This window comes from Octopus sinensis, linkage group LG19 (assembly GCF_006345805.1).
Source record: "Octopus sinensis linkage group LG19, ASM634580v1, whole genome shotgun sequence".
Classification (NCBI taxonomy): domain Eukaryota; kingdom Metazoa; phylum Mollusca; class Cephalopoda; order Octopoda; family Octopodidae; genus Octopus; species Octopus sinensis.
The window spans coordinates 48,665,683-48,683,435 of NC_043015.1; the positions used below are offsets into that span (position 1 = coordinate 48,665,683).

At 39.2% G+C, this 17,753-nt stretch overlaps 1 protein-coding gene across 4 annotated transcripts in view; it reads left to right on the plus strand.

Annotated features, from left to right (window-relative positions):
• LOC115222103 (WD repeat-containing protein 44) overlaps positions 1 to 17,753 on the plus strand; it is a 94,385-nt gene that overhangs the window by 75,349 nt on the left and 1,283 nt on the right. For 2 of the 4 annotated variants that reach the window (XM_029792221.2, XM_029792220.2), the window contains 5 exons: positions 2,329 to 2,451; positions 3,770 to 3,961; positions 7,530 to 7,631; positions 10,852 to 10,967; positions 14,436 to 14,563. In XM_029792221.2, coding sequence (XP_029648081.1) covers positions 2,329 to 2,451; positions 3,770 to 3,961; positions 7,530 to 7,631; positions 10,852 to 10,967; positions 14,436 to 14,563 — 661 coding nt within the window. Of the gene's footprint in view, positions 1 to 2,328; positions 2,452 to 3,769; positions 3,962 to 7,529; positions 7,632 to 8,253; positions 8,435 to 10,851; positions 10,994 to 11,373; positions 11,386 to 14,435; positions 14,564 to 17,753 lie in introns of those variants that run through there. The other 2 variants (XR_003882682.2, XM_036511484.1) reach the window with 2 other exon arrangements.

A 17,753-nucleotide genomic window follows, 5' to 3' on the forward strand; every position in this document is an offset into this window, starting at 1 on the left:
ACAGCTTTTGAGTATTTTCAAATTATTGTTGTTTTAATTAGGAACTCTAATTAGATTTACATTTCAGCAACCACGTGGTTCCGGGTTCAGTCCCACTGCGTGGCACCTTCAGCAAGTGTCTTCTACTATAGCCTCAGGCCGACCAAAGCCTTGTGAGTGGATTTGGTAGACGGAAACTGAAAGAAGCATGTCGTATATATGTGTATATATATATACACATATATACGACATGCTTATATATATATATATATATGTACGTGTGTGTATATGTTTGTGTGTCTGTGTTTGTTCCCTCAACATCACTTGACAACCGATACTGGTGTGTTTACGTCCCCATCACTTAGCAGTTCGGCAAAAGAGACCAATAGAATAAGTACTAGGCTTACAAAGGGTAAGTCCTTGGGGCGATTTGCTCGACTAAAGGTGGTGCTCCAGCATGGCCACAGTCAAATGACTGAAACGAGTAAAAGAGTATTTAATGCCTATATTCCTTGCTGGCATGGGTTGGATGGTTTGACAAGACTCCAGTCTCTGCTTAGGTGTGGTTTCTACAGATGGATCCCTTCTTAATGCAAACCACTTTAAAACATGTACTGGGTCCTTTTTAAAGGAAACTTTCAAATAAACAAATTGCCTGTTCAACCCATTCTCTCTATTATATTGGCAACGTGTTCACTTATTGTACATTCATCCATTTTCTCTGCCCGCTATTCCTGGGAGAGTTATTGGTGTAGAGCCCTGTAGCATCTCCTCCATAGGATCTTACCAGAAGCAACTGTTATTACTTCCCGGCTAGATTCCCAACCATTTCATTCTTGCTCTACTCCCAAGTCTCCTGCTAAATGGCTTGGTTTAAAGAATTTGTCTTGTAATTCTTTCCTGTGACATTCTAATGACTTATTTTGGGACCCTAAATTATCAGATATTCTGCCCCCTACCCCCTCTCATTATTTCTATTCTTGATTTCGTTTGTGTTCTTTTTAGAGATTCCAGTTCAGAATCAACAACTAGGCATCTGCTTTTAATTTTCTGCAAATATGTTTTACAATGGCAAATAGCAGAGTCAGGTCCAACCTAAAAATGCTATTAAACTGCTATTAAACTCTTCAAAATTTTAAACCTTTAGAAATCCCTCACATAGGTATAGGAGTGGCTGTGTGGTAAGTAGCTTGCTTACGAACCACATGGTTCCGGGTTCAGTCCCACTGCGTGGCACCTTGGGTAAGTGTCTTCTACTATAGCCTCGGGCTGACCAAAGCCTTGTGAGTGGATTTGGTAGACGGAAACTGAAAGAAGCCCGTCGTATATATGTATGTGTATATATATATATATATATATATATATATATATATATATTATATATATATATATATATGTATGTGCGTGTTTGTGTGTATATGTTTGTCCCCCCAACATCACTTGACAACAGATGCTGGTGTGTTTACATCCCCATAACTTAGCGGTTCGGCAAAAAAGAGACCGATAAAATAAGTACTAGGCTTACAAAGAATAAGTCCTGGGGTCGATTTGATCGACTAAAGGCGGTGCTCCAGCATGGCCAGAGTCATATGACTGAAACAAGTAAAAGAGTAAAGAGAGAGTATTTAATGATTTTCTAATTTGCTTTTAGAAAGCTTCTAATTAGTAAAAAACAACATTTTGAGACATTTCAATTACCACTGATTTTTTCTCAGTGATCTAATTCATCCTTTTGATACCAACCTGCCTAAGAACCCCACTCCCACCCCAAATTCTGTAGTACAAACTAGCACTAACCCGGCGTTGCCGGGTCATAGTGCTGGTGCATGCATATACAGCTGCGTGCGTGCGCACATACACGCGAGTACTGTCCAAATCTCCGACCAATCACATACAGCTAGCTGGCATTCAATTGGCGTATCAAGTTTTGGGCATTTTGATTGGGTTTTGGATAGAAAATTCACCAAAAGTCACTTCTATTGATTTTTTAATGGTTTTGCGGTGTGGCTGGGGAAATGTAAAGATGTGCACGACCACCCTTGGACGGTTTTGAATGACCATAGAAAGTGCGAGCCCTCTAACTAAAAAATTGTGGATTTGTATAAAGGACATGCACACAGACATTTTGCCGTTTATATATATAGAGATGTCTTGTTTTCAAAAATTCTGAATTAAAATCTTTCACTTAGTCTTAATTTATGTTCCTAACACTTACTTAAAAATAACAGTTAGTTTTGTTTTATTTAAAATTAATTGAAACAAACAAGATATCTCAACAGAAATATTGTAACGAAGGAGTTAATTAAATCCAATGTTTTATTCTGTATTTTCATTTTTTTTATTCTTTAGAACTATTTCATTTTGTCATCATCAATGGATAAAACCGTACGGCTATGGCATATATCACGACGAGAATGTTTATGTACTTTCCAGCACATTGACTTCGTTACAGCTATTGTCTTTCACCCTAAGGTGAGTCAGCTTGCAGCTAGGGTTCTATGCACTCCCTTTGATTACTATTTTATTCTGGTGAACCCCTATAGCCATTTCAATGTTTAACCCTTTAGCATTTAGATTGTTCTGCCAAATGTAAAGCTTATGTATTCACACCATGTAAAATTAATCTTGCATCATTTCATGGCTTTGAGATTTCAATGATGTGATTGTTTATTTTTAAAATGACACAATAAGGTAGCTATGAATGACTATATCTGACTAGTTTGAACACAAAACAGGTAGAATATTTTGGCCGGATATGGCCGGTTTAAATACTAAAGGGTTAACCCTTTAGCATTTAAACCAGCCATATCCGGCCAAAAGTATTCTGCCTGTTTTATGGTCAAACTGACCAGATCTGGTCTCTCACACCAACCCTACAATATCGTTTTAAAAATTAACAGCTACCTCATCAAAATCTCATAGCTACAAAATAATGCATGATTAACTCAAAACAATGTGGATAAAAAAGGATTAACTTTGGCAGAATAATGCAAACACTAAAGGGTTAAAAACTAGTTTTATAGAAACTTCTTTAAAAGTTACTATTTCGTACCATACAATCAAGAAGATATCGTTTTTTTTTTTTCTTCAAACACAGTATTGCCATTAGAACACCAGAAAAGGCAGAAAAATGTGTCCACAAACAGCCATGTAAGGGTAATTTACCCAGAATATCTGGTGTTCTAATGGCAATTCTGTATTCCAAATTTTAAAAAGTCGTTTTGTTTGTATTGTACAATTCATATTTCGATGCTTCTAAAAGAACAAATGTTAGTTTCTTCATATTTATATAAATGTCCTATTTTGTTTTTCATGCATTAACTTGTATAGGTTGATCTATGTCAAATGTTAGATAAAGAAACCTAGCTGTTTCTTGCAATACTTACCAAAACATACATCTAAAACCAAATTTTCTTCAGTGGCCCTTAAAATACTATTGTAGATCCCCAATTTACTATTTTGCTGTGTGGACCCACAAAAATTTTATATGGATCCCCCAGGGTCCATAAAAGACACACGCATGCACATTCACACATGCATACGCATGTACATGCACACGCATGTACATGCATACGCATGTACATGCATGTATTCACACACGTGTACAGTCATGTGTTCACATGTATACATGCACATATACAAGCACACATATATGCACACCATGCGTATGCATGTAGACATATATGCATGTATGCACATGCACATATGCTCATATACACATGTACACATTGCAATCATTTCTCTCTCTTTGCTTTTTTTTTGCCTATTTACATTTATTTATCAATTACAGGATGACCGGTACTTTCTAAGTGGTTCCCTTGATGGCAAACTACGGTTATGGAATATACCTGATAAAAAAGTGACTCTCTGGAATGAAGTGAGCAGTCCGTCTAATTTAATCACAACTGCTAACTTCTGTAATAATGGGAAATATGCAGTAGTTGGCACTTATGATGGTAAATGCATATTTTTTACAACAGAGGTAAGAACCGACTTTTTTGTTAACCCCTCTTTAATTATCGTCTAAAAGGTTTAAGGGTAAAAATCCCCTTTGGTCATGAATGACCATGGAATTACACTTAGAAAGTTCCCCTCTGAGGCACAAGTCTGGGCAAGGTTGCTTGTGGAAGACCAGCAGTCGCCCATGCAGACCTATTTCTTTATTACCCACAAGGGGCTAAACATAGAGGGGACAAACAAGGACAGACATAGGTATTAAGTCGATTACATTGACCCAGTGCGTAACTGGTACTTAATTTATCGACCCCGAAAGGATGAAAGGCAAAGTCGACCTCGGCGGAATTTGAACTCACACCGTAACGGCAGCCGAAATACCGCCAATGTTATCCAAGAGAAATGCAAAGGGCGATACAACTTGACACCAGTGGCATCGCAACCCATTTCTGAACTGGAGCAATGTGAAATAAAATGTCTTGCTCAAGAACACAATGCAAAGCCCAGTCCAGGAATCGAACTCACTACCTCATGATTGTGAGCCCAACGCTCTTACCACTGAGTCATGGGCCCTCACCAATTATCAACTAATGCTAAAATATATACATCAGCATTGTTTGAACATCCAGTTTCCTATGTTTGCACGGATTAGACAGAAATTAGTGAGGCAGATTATCTACTGCCAGATGCCCTTCCTGTCACCAGTCCTCACTTGTTTCAAAGCAAGTTAATATTTCCCCATGACCAGATATTGTTTTCAGAGAAGTTTGAAAATGAAGGATACTGCTCATATGATTCTTGTATTTGCTTCAGTCATTTGACTGTGGCCATGCTGGAGCACTGCCTTTAGTCAAACAAATCAACCCCAGGACTTACTCTTTGTAAGCCTATTACTTATTCAGAAACCTGGACGTTATCAAAGAAGCTTGAGAGGCGGTTGGATGGAATCTACACTCGCCTCCTTATGAGAGCTCAAAATCTCTCGTGGAAGCGTCATCCAACCAAAATGCAAATATATGGGAAAGTGCCACCTGTGTCATCTCTTGTGAAAGGTAGGAGAGTCCAGTTTGCTGGACATTGTTGTAGAGCTGAAAACGAGGCAATTTCTACTCTTCTCCTCTGGAAGCCATCTACTCGCAATACCAGAGGGCACACACTCTCCTACCCTGACGTAATCTCCAGGGATACAGGCATCCAGCAACAGGACCTCCGTAATGCCATGATGGACCATGAAGTCTGGCGTAGCATGGTAAATTCCATTGACTCGACCACGGTCGAACAATGATGATAATTACTTATTCTATCAGTCCACAGTGCTTTGGTTAGCCCAAGGCTGCAGTAGAAGATACTTAATCAAGGTGTCATGCAGTGGAATTGGAACCAGAACCATGTGGCTAAGAAGCAAGTTTCTTACCACACAGCCTCACATGCACCTATTTCTGTTACCTTTTTCAACCAAATAAATTCTACCTTAAATTACTTATACATCTACTTATTTTCCATTTATTATATTCGTAAAAGTTTTGCTAGCTCAAAGGTTTTAACTCTTTAGTATTTAAACCAGCCTCATCTGGCCAAAATATTCCACCTGTTTTATTCCACCCAACCAGATCCTGCCTCTCATACCTACCCTACAATGGCATTCTAAAAATAATGAATTATCTCATTGAAATCTCATAGCTACAAGATAATACACGATTAATTTAAAACAATGTAAATAAATAAACATTACATCCGACAGAGTAATCTGATTGCTAAAGGGTTAAATACCAAATTTATTATACAAGATCCCCGCCTGCAATGCCCCCTCCCCTCTCAAAGATTCCTTGTGTTGCAAGTTATTCGGTGACCCTGCCAGTGCTGGTGCCCCGTAAAAAGCATTGCTTGTGCTGGCACCACGTAAAATGCACTCAGTCCACTCTGTAGGGTGACTGGTGCTAGGAAGGGCATCCAGCCGTAAAAGCCATACCAAAACAGACATAGAAGTCTGGTGTAGTTTTCTGCTTGGCTGGATCCTGTCAAATCATCCAACCCATACCAGCATGGAAGGAGGGTGTTTAATGATGGTGAGGATGATCAATATCATGATCATGAGTTCAAAAGAGAACTTTGATTTTCAGTTATAATTTTAGTCAACATCTCTCTAATGTGTTTTGTCGTTGCTAGCCCAAAACATACTTAGCTGTAAAATACATGCTGTCTATGGCACGTAAAAAGCACCATCCGTTCGTGGCCATTGCCAGCCTCACCTGGCCCCCATGCCGGTGGCACGTAAAAACACCATCCGATCGTGGCCGTTTGCCAGCCTCGTCTGGCACCTGTGCCAGTGGCATGTAAAAAGCACCCACTACACTCATGGAGTGGTTGGCGTTAGGAAGGGCATCCGGCCGTAGAAACATTGCCAGATCAGACTGGGCCTGGTGCAGCCTTCTGGCTTCCCAGACCCCAGCTGAACCGTCCAACCCATGCTAGCATGGAAAGCGGACGCTAAACGATGATGATGATGATGATGATGAATACATTTGTCCGTGTACAGTCTACTTTGAATTTTACACCAAATAACGACTTTGGTTATTTATTTTGGTTATTTATTCACTGTCACACTTGAATGATCAGCATGGCTGATGATTTCCAGCAACATAAGACAAAGAACCAATTAGTCGGACAGCATTAAAACCAATAGAAATGTCATCATCATTTTATAATTTTTTTGGTTTCCTCATCAATCAACTTGCTTCCATGCTGTTAGAATTATTCAAAACACTTTTAGTTACATAATTAACAAAATAGGCGTAGGAGTGGCTGTGTGGTAAGTAGCTTGCTTACCAACCACATGGTTCCGGGTTCAGTCCCACTGTGTGGCAATTTGGGCAAGTGTCTTCTACTATAGCCTTGGCCAAACCAAAGCCTTGTGAGTGGATTTAGTAGATGGAAACTGAAAGAAACCTGTTGTATATATGTATATATATATATGTATTTATGTGTTTGTATATGTTTGTGTGTCTGTGTTTGTCCCTCCAACAATCAATGGTGGTGTATTTACGCCCCTGTAACTTAGCGGTTCGGCAAAAGAGACTGATAGAATAAGTACTAGGCTTACAAAGAATAAATCCTGGGGTTGATTTGCTCGACTAAAGGTGGTGCTCCAGCATGGCCACAGTCAAATGACTGAAACAAGTAAAAGAGTAAAATATTGACATAAAAACTTGCTGGTATTCAAACCAATAAGGCGGCGAGCTGGCAGAAACGTTAGCATGCCGGGCGAAATGTTTAGCAGTATTTCGTCTGCAGTTACGTTGTGAGTTCAAATTCCGCCGAGGTCGACTTTGCCTTTCATCCTTTCAGGGTCGATTAAATAAGTACCAGTTACGCACTGGGGTCGAAGTAATCGACTTAATACCTATGTCTGTCCTTGTTTGTCCCCTCTATGTTTAGCCCCCCTGTGGGTAATAAAGAAATAGATATTCAAACCAATAGCAATAAGTTTATTGTGATTGCAAATGGAGAGCACTATTATCATCTTGATCTTGATCTTTCAGTTTATCAGTATTGATTTTTCTGTATATTTTTCTTTTTTTTCATTTTTTTCATTTTAGCAACTAAAATATTCTACTCAGATCCATGTTCGATCAACGAGAGGTAAAAATGCAAAAGGCAGAAAAGTGACCGGTATAGAACCACTGCATGGCGAAGATAAGGTAGGAAATCGTTTTAAAAGTCCATGTTTATTCGTCTTTCTTTATATTTTCATCTGTTTATCTGTGGAACATTGATTTAAAGAGAAACCCTAATTTGGGACTATTAAATATTTCATGAAGAATTCAGTGTAGCAGGGTTTTACTATCCCAGGGTGTGAATTGTTAAAAAAGTAAATTAAATCCCTTGGATATTACTGCCTCAGGTCTTATGACTCATCAGGTTGACCACCTGGGTTCCATGGCGTATAAGTAACCAAGATCGCAATATTCCCCTTGGATGGGTCACCAGTCCATTGCAGGGTTACTCTTTCACAGCTGAGTGAACTGGAGCAACATGAAATGAAGTGTTTTGCTCAAGAACACAATGCACCTCTGGGTCTGGAGATTGAAACCAAGACCTTACAATCACGAGTGCAACAATGTAGCCACTTGGCCACATGCCTTCACCCACCAGGGACAAAATGCCATAAATTTGACCAGATCTAAATTGCTGTCTATATCTTACCACCATGCAATATTGCATTTGCACACCCCTCATACTGTCCGCCTTTTGCACCTACAGAGAAACTCTTTGATTCCTGTAAAGTCTTCAGATCTCTTAACTTTTATTTTCTTACTCTAGTTAATATACTTTCTCTAAAACTACCAACACCATTTAGATGACTTTGGTAATAAAAGCAATCTACTATTTATGAAAAGCTCATGGACTTCATTTCACAAGTGACTAACCACTGCTGTGTGTGTATCACATTTAAAGTCTTAATTCTCTGTCGATTTACCAGAGATCACGCTGCATCTTTCAGGTACTCATCATTTTCACTGAATTCCAATTATTAAATACTTACTTCTTTGCCCACTCTTTAATCAATTCCACTCACCAGATGGCACTAGAATTTTGTATTGTCTTTTACTAACATTTTGGTCATTGCCATGTTGACCTTAATACCATTGGTCTCTCAGACTTAGAACCTTTTCTGAAGCTCTTTGCCAAATTCTCCAGTGTCATCAGCATTTAAACTTATGGAAGACATCTGCTCTTGAATTCTTGTGTTTATAGCTTCAAAATTTCTAATTAATAGATTGGGTAATCATCGTTATCAATTAATGTCCATGTTCCATACTGGTAAGGGTTGGACAGTTTGACAGTGTGTACTTGATGCTTTTCTCATGCAACTAGCACTATTGAGGTCACAAATGCTACAAAACCCGAGTGGGGTGGGGATTTATGCTAGGAGATGAGAACCAAAGTATGAGAAGATGGGGGTAGAAGAGGTTCATGTTGTAGGGGAGGCTACTTGGCTAAACACATTTAGGAAAGAGAGACGGAAAATGAATCCATAGATGCTGTGGAGAGATATATAATGGTGATGAGGCGTCCAGGTGGTGCCTCAAAGTATGAAGTGAGAACAGAATTCCAGTGAATGCTTACTCAAAACGCTCTTACAAGCTGTTCATCTCTACTGAGTTTTTTTAATGCCCAGCAGTCTATATTGATGACGTTACTGTCATCACTTCTAGTGAGAGACTCTGAAGGAAAAGCCTCATAGAACTATGGAGCCACGTGGTTTAGTGGTTAGTGTATTGAACTCATGATCATAAGATTGTGGTTTCGATTCCTGGACTGGGCAATGCATTGTATTCTTGAGCAAAACACTCCACCTCACCTTGCTCCAGTCCATTCAGCTGGCAAAAATGAGTAATCCTGCCACAGACCGGCGTCCCAGCCAAGTGGGGAATATATATATGCCATGAAACCGGGAAACTGGCCCTTGTGATTCTATATGCCTCAAGAAGATAACTTTACCATTACCTTGTAGAACTACTTAATTTACTCCACCTCATCATCTAACGTCTGTTTTCCATGCTGGCATGGGTTGGACAGCTTGACAGGAACTGGCAAGGCCAGGGGCCACACCAGGTTCCATTGTCTGTTTTTGGCATGGTTTCTACAGCTGGATGCTCCTCCTAATGCCAACCACTTATGTGGCACCAACACCAACAGGGGCACCAAGTATCTTGCAAAACAAAAACCACTCAACTGGGAGCGGGGAGTTGTATTGAGATGGTATGGCTTTGTGCCAGTTGAAAGGTTAAAGGTATAGAAGGGACAGAGGTAGGTGTCTTGCTGAAGAGTAGGTACATGGCTACTCCAAGTGGAAAGGAAAGGAAAGGAGAGTGAGTTGGAGAGTAAGATAAAGGGAGCAATAGTGAGAGATATGATATTGAAGATGTGTCAGAACATGCCCTCAAGTGACATTAGGGGTGGTGAGAATATATAGGTGAGGTGATACGGAGGTTTAAACTAAGGGAGTGGGCAGGTTAGAGGGGACTGTAGCAAATGATGGAGAGAAATAGAGGAGAGGTTCAGGGATGGAGGTTGCAGTAGATATGTGAGGGTATTACTCATCATTCTTAGAAATCATGGCTACTGTTAGATGAAATGTTAAATGTCTTATGTTAATTATTCTGTCAGTTCTTCTGATTGCCTCGTTTACATCCTCCTCAATAATTCTCTAATTAACCCAAACCCTGACTTTGCACTACACATCCCACGGTTCTTACTTGTCCAGAACAATGTGTTTTCTTTTTCTTCGGCCTCTTAACAATTTGACTGAAACCCCCCTCTCCATCTCTCTTCTTATACCGACACGCAACAGCCACATCTACTCCGCCTCACTTTAACATCTCGCCTATGTCCCTGAACCAATAACGGTCATAGCAGAACTGAAATTAAGGAGATTTAAAGAAGAGAATTTGTTGCTGGTGATCGTGGAACTGTTTGATGGTTGTTGAGAAATGCTGCCACTTGAAACCACCACCCCTACCATATTCACTACTAATTTACCACCAAGTCTTAGGCTTATTTATAAACGCAACCTGTTATGATTAAATGCATCTTATTATTGCATGATTGATTGAGTAGCTTTTTGTAATTCAGTGACCTTTATTGTGAAACACTGATTCATTGTTAATCAAACAATCAACAAATTAATTGGTTAAATAGTTAACAAACTGATGAATAATAAAGAAGTGAAAATAAGACCAATTCAAGAGGATCATTATGACCCTCCTGAGATAAAACAAAAACTGTCAAAGAAGCCTGGGTGAATTTATTAGGCCACATAACTTGAAACTTTTGAATAGGACTAAAGGCTTTGTCTTTCTCTCTCTCTCTCTCTCTCTCTCTCTCTCTCATGTTACAATTTTCATTTTATTTCAGATTCTTGTCACCACAAACGATTCTAGAATTCGGCTTTATGACTTGAGGGATCTAACACTTACCTGTAAATATAAAGGTGGAACGAACAACAGCAGCCAAATCAAAGCGAGCTTTAGGTAAGGGGCAGTCATTTACAATATATGTATATGTATGTATGTGTGTGTGTGTGTATGTGTGTGTGTGTAGACTGCACCAGGTTCCAGTCTGATTTGGCATGGTTTCTACAGCTGGATGCTATCATCCACACACCTACATATTACAGATGCATGCACTTACACACGCACACATCCACACATCAGCCCTTATCCACATGCACACACACACACTCTCACATACACACACATGCACCTTCATTTTGGGATCACCAGTACTTTATTATCTCCTCTTCTCCCTCTCTCTTTTTTAACTACCTCTGTCCAACCATTCACCATGATTGACCACTAAATCCACAAGTTTTTTTTTATTCTCTCTATTTGTTTCTGTAAGCGCCCTGAGAGAAAAGTTAGACTTAAGAAGCATCAGATGTGGTGTGCAAGAGAGATGACTATGCTGGTATGGTCATGTGTTGTGAATGGATGAGGACAGCTGTGTGAAAAAGTGTCACACCCTAGCAGTTGAGGGAACCTGTGGAAGAAGCATATCCTGGAAGACCTGGGATGAGGTGGTGAGGCATGACCTTCGAATATTCAGCATCACCTAGGCAATGACAAGTGACTGAGACCTTTGGAGATATGCTGTGCTTGAGAAGACCTAGCAAGGCAAGTGAGACCATAACCATGGCCTATGCCAGTGCTGCATAACCAGCCCACTTAAGAGTACCTATTTCTTTACTACCCACAAGGGGCTAAACACAGAGAGGACAAACAAGGACAGACAAACGGATTAAGTTGATTATATCAACCCCAGTGCGTAACAGGTAATTATTTAATTGACCCCGAAAGGATGGAAGGCAAAGTTGACCTCGGCGGAATTTGAACTCAGAATGTAGCGGCAGACGAAATACCGCTAAGCATTTCACCCAGCGTGCTAACATTTCTGCCAGCTCACCCACTTAAGAGCACCCTTCAATCATTGGGCAATAAACTGCGCTTGTGAAGACCTATTGAAGCAAGTGAAATCGTTGTCATGGCCGATGACAATACTGCCTGATTGGCCCCCATGCCAGTGGAATATTAAAAACACCATTCAAGTGTGATTGTTGCCAGGGCCGCCTGGCTGGCTCCCATGCCGGTGGCACGTAAAATGGCATTATTCGAGCGTGGTCATTTCCAGCATCGCCTGACTGGCTTCTGTGCTAGTGGCATGTAAAAAATACCATTTGAGCATGGTTGTTGCCAGTACCGCCTGACTGGCTCCTGTGCAGGTGGCACATAAAAGCCACCATTTGATCATGGTCGATGCCAGTACCACCCGGCTGGCCCTTGTGCCGGTGGCACGTAAAGGCACCCACTACACTCTCAGAGTGGTTGATGTTAGGAAGGGCATCCAGCTGTGGAAACTTTGCTAGATCAGATTGGAACCTGGTGCAGCCTTCGGGCTTGCCAGCCCTCAGTCAAACTGTCCAACTCATGCCAGTATGGAAAGCAGATGTTAAACGACAATGATAATGATGATAATGATCTATATGTATATCTAAATATATATAATATATATATTATGGCCCAGTGGTTAGGGCAGCAGACTTGCGGATGTAGGATCGCGGTTTCGATTCCCAGGCCGGGCGTTGTGAGTGTTTATTGAGCAAAAACACCTAAAAGCTCCACGAGGCTCCGGCAGGGGGTGGTGATCCCTGCTGTACTCTTTCACCACTCTTTCTTCTGTTGGCCTGCTCGCTTAGCCAGCGGGGTGGCATCATTCGAAGGCTAAAACAATGCGAACGCATTGTGACCAGCGATGTGTAACATCTGATGGTCTGGTCGGTCACGTGATCACGTGATATATATATATATATAACAAATAATAGAGACAGAAATGTGGGTCTCCCAGAACGTTCATCAATATCGACATTTTTCAGCCATCTTGGAAACGTCTGAACCACTCGTACACTTGTGTGTGGCTCGTACACTTCTCTCTATACACTTTCTGCAACTTTGCGCGGGCCTCTGAGCTGGTATAACCATGACAACTTTCTCTGTCATGGTCAATGCGATGATCACACACTACACATCTTCCTTCCAAGCACTGCCGTAAACAGCAGAAGTGAACTAGAACATTAAAACTCAATGCGCATGCACAGCAGAGTTTCAGGTCAATCTTTGCTGAGTGGCTTCATTCTGCATGCTTTTAGCTTCATTACTATGGCAACAGTTCAGATACTTATTGATCAAACCTCATACATGTATAAATATTTACCTTTGACTCTATTTTACGCATTCTACATGCATTACATGTGCTACCTGTATGGTATATATACCTTCTTAAATGTTTACATTTGATATTATCATATGCATTCTATATATACTACATTTACTACTTATATTATATATATGGATATACATGTGTGTGTGTGTGTGTGTATGATATATATATATAGACTATATCTCTTTCCTTATATATGTCCTGAAAACTCCTCACAGCCTTGGCTTTGTTATCTCTTTTGTCCAATATATATATATTATATGCATTCTATATACATTCCATGTACTACCTATTTATATATATATGAGATCTGTTTAAATATTTACCTTTAAATATGTTTTATCTATCTATCTGTCTGTCTATGTCTTTCTTCTGGCCGTTTCATCATGTTGAACCATTAATCCCTACACACTTTTTTCTCTCTCCATTTTTTCCCCTCTCAATCCTTCCTGTTAAAGAGGGTAGGCTCGAAACGTCAAAGATTTTTCCATTCTTCCTGAACATTAAACTAATACAGTTCTATATTTAAGAGATGAGGAATTACGTACATTATTTACATTTGATGGATATTTGTCCTCATCTTGTTTGTTGTTAACACAATGTTTCGGCTGATATACCTTCCAGCTTTCATCAGGTATTTTGGGGAAATTATCAGCCAAAACGTTGTGTTAACAACAAACAAGATGAGGACAAATATCCATCAAATGTAAATCTATATATATATATAAAGTTGAAGTTGTCTGTGTGTGGCAGGTTTAGTAGCCTTCAACTAACACTATCTCCTCCGAGACCCTGTGGCCCTAGTTGACCAAAATTGAGAGTATGATAGAAGGCTTGCTCTTCATTCCGTAGACGATAAAATTCAAATCGGACCATGTTAAGACCAAAAATTATTTACATCAAAAAGGTGCTTTTTTTCTATGAAAATCCCTATTTTTTACAATGTTTTGACTGCTGTGTCGTCATTTTTCGGTGTATTTCAACCAGAAAAATGTTCAACTCAAAAAGAATAACAAGCTACATAATGCAAAATTTTTACTTTTCAAAAATTCCAATTCTAAAGGGTCGAAACAAACCCAAGCAACGCGATACTGCGATACTGCTAGTAATGTATTAAACTAATATACCTGCTTGTTGTTCCTTCACCTGTCTTCGTCCTTTGTTTTCTGTAAACTTGAACTATATGCATATATATACACACACTATATGTTTCTCTCTCCCTCCAGTACAAAAGGAAAATATATTATTTGTGGTTCTGAAGACCATTTCATTTATTTATGGAAAACTCATCATGATTATTACAAATTCTCATCTGCTCGTCGAGATCGGAATGATTATTGGGAAGCCATCAAAGGTAATACATTCCTCATAATTTCTTTCTCTGTTTTTATCAATTCTATGATCTTAATCTACCAAATCCACCACCTTCCTGATTGAGAGCATGACTTATTCTGTGTTTGCCTCTTTTTAGATATTTCTATGGACCAGTAACCCCTCTTATGTATCCTTTTACCTGTTTCAGTCATTGGACTGCAGCTGTGCTAGGGCACCACCTTGAAGGGCTTAGTTAAATAAATCAACTGCAGTGCTTATGTTTTAAAGCATAGTACTCATTGAGTGGAGGAGCAATGGCCCAGTGGTTAGGGCAGCGGACTTGCAGTTAGAGGATCATGGTTTCGATTCCCAGACCGGACATTGTGTGTGTTTATTGAGCGAAAACACCTAAAGATCCACGAGGCTCTGGCAGGGGGTTATGGCGACCCCTGTTGTATTCTTTCACCCCAACTTTCTCTCACTCTTTCTTCCTGTTTCTTGAGTAACACTGCAATGGTAACAAAAGGGTTAAAGCGATGCTCCAGCATGGGCAGCAGTTAAATGCCTGAAACAAGTAAAAGAATAAAAGAGTAAAAGAATGTCTCATAAGTAGATATGCAATACACTTTTATTAGTGTTTGTATTTGTTTTTAATGTTTCTTGAGTAATTGTTGCAAATACTCTTTTACTTGTTTCAGTCATTTGACTGCGGCCGTGCTGGAGCACCGCCTTTAGTCAAGCAAATCGACACCAGGACTTATTCTTTGGAAGCCTAGTACTTATTCTGTCGGTCTCTTTTGCCGAACCGCTAAGTTACGGGGACGTAACCACACCAGCATCAGTTGTCAAGCGATGTTGGCGGGGACAAACACAGACACACAAACATATACACACACATACATATATATACATATGATGGGCTTCTTTCAGTTTCCGTCTACCAAATCCACTCACAAGGCTTTGGTTGACCCGAGGCTATAGTAGAAGACACTTGCCCAAGGTGCCACGCAGTGAGAATGAACCCGGAACCATGTGGTTTGGAAGCAAGCTATTTACCACAAAGCCACTCCTGTGCCTATAATGTAAATTTATTTCTTGAAATTGTTAAGACACAAAAATGTCATTAAGATTCTTCTCGGATGTTTGAAGAATATACAGAAAGCCATTTGGATAATGTGCCATCTTAGATTTTGAAGCTTAGTAACGACACCATTGAAGCGGGTTATCTAGTGACGCTTTTGGATTGGTAATTATTGTGTAGTAACTAATTCAAATTTTTTTTAATTAGTCTGACTGAACCTGTAACATTTAATAATTGCAAAGTATTAACCAGGAGTGGCTGTGTGGTATGTAGCTTGCTTACCAGCCACATGGTTCCGGATTCAGTCCTAATGTGTGGCACCTTGGGCAAGTGTCTTCTACTATAGTCTCGGGCCGACCAAAGCCTTGTGAGTGGATTTGGTAGACGGAAACTGAAAGAAGCCCATCGTGTATATATCTTTATATATAAAAGTGAAGTTGTGTGTCTGTCTCCTCCGATTTAGATTCCTAACTACTCCCACATTTTGCGGTGCAGTGTAACTAAAAGCGGGTATCTTATAGTCGTGACTCATATCGAGCCCTTCTGGGTATTAGCACGTGTCTACGATGAGTCTACGATTTAAAAAAAAATTTCCCATAATTTTTTCCCATTTTTAATGCATTTTTTTGCTATTATATAAGGGAAGTAACTCTCTAAAATGTATTATTAAATCTCAGAACGTAAAAAGCTACAGTAACACCCCCCTTTGTGGTTAGCCATATTGAGATGGCTATTATACTTTACATCTCTAAAAATGCTTATATAGTTATTTCCCTTACAAATCCGAGCAACGCCGGGCGATACTGCTAGTATATATATATATATATATATATATATATATATATATATATATATATATATATATATATATATATGTGTGTGTGTGTGTGTGTCTGTGTTTGTGTGTCTGTGTTTGTCCCCCCAACATCGCTTGACAACAGATGCTGGTGTGTTTGCGTCTCTGTAACTTAACAGTTCGGCAAAATAGACCGATAGAATAAGTACTAGGCTTACAAAGAATAAGTCCTGGGGTCGATTTGCTCGACTAAAAGGTGGTGCTCCAGCATGGCTGCAGTCAAATGACTGAAACAAGTAAATGAAATAATTTACCATTTATGTATTTCTTTTGCGAGATTTCTGATCTGAAATCTTGTGGTGAATCAGATATTGTTATATTTCGGGATGGTAATTTTTTTTTTTTTTTTTGTTACCAAATAAACACATGCTCTTTGTATTTGTTCTTCACTCCAGATTTATTACCTCCACCTTAGTAAAAAGGCAGAGGTATTGTTTTCACTTGTGTTTGTTTGTTTGTCCATGGACAAGATATCTCAAGAACCGCTAGATGGATTCGAATGAAACTTTCAGGGATGTTTGGCCTTGTGACTCACACGAACTGATTAGATTTTGAGATCGATCCGGTGCTGGACAAGGATTCCGGATTATTTCTTATATTTACTTTACATGAAGTATTACAATCTCTGATTATCTCCCTTGAAAGGATCCTCGTGGTTTCCACGTAAATTACGGTGGCATTGCTGTTTCCAAAGTTTTATTTTCATTTCTTTATTATTTTTACTTGCGTCTCTATCTTAGTAGAAACTGATGGATAAAGAAATCAAACTGCATAAACAAATGGCAGCAAAACTATTCAGAAATGAAATAACATTAACAATAATAAATTTAATTTATTCTTGATAATTTTTAGTCAAACCAATTTTGAATATATCGCTCCTGTTTAAAACCTCTTACCTACTTGACAATTGCATTTCTAGTTCTGCCTTGAAGGAAGCTTTACTTCTTGGACTCACATTTTTGTGTGCAACGATGTTGTTAGACCTCCTTTAACCCTTTCATTACCAACCTGGCCAAAACCGGCTCTGGCCCTGTTGTACAAGTGTCTTGTTTTCATAAGTTTTTCATTAAAATATACCACCAAACCTTAGTCGCAATTTATGTTCCTAACACTAGCTTAATGATAATTAAGTTATTTTACTAAATTCTTTGTTATATTTAAAATAATTGAAAGAAACACAGAGCATCTTAAAATAAATACAGTAACGAAAGGGTTAACAGCTCCATATGTAGGTCCTTTCCGGATTTTTTCATGCACTGATAAATTTTTCACTATAGACCTTAAATGCTGTAA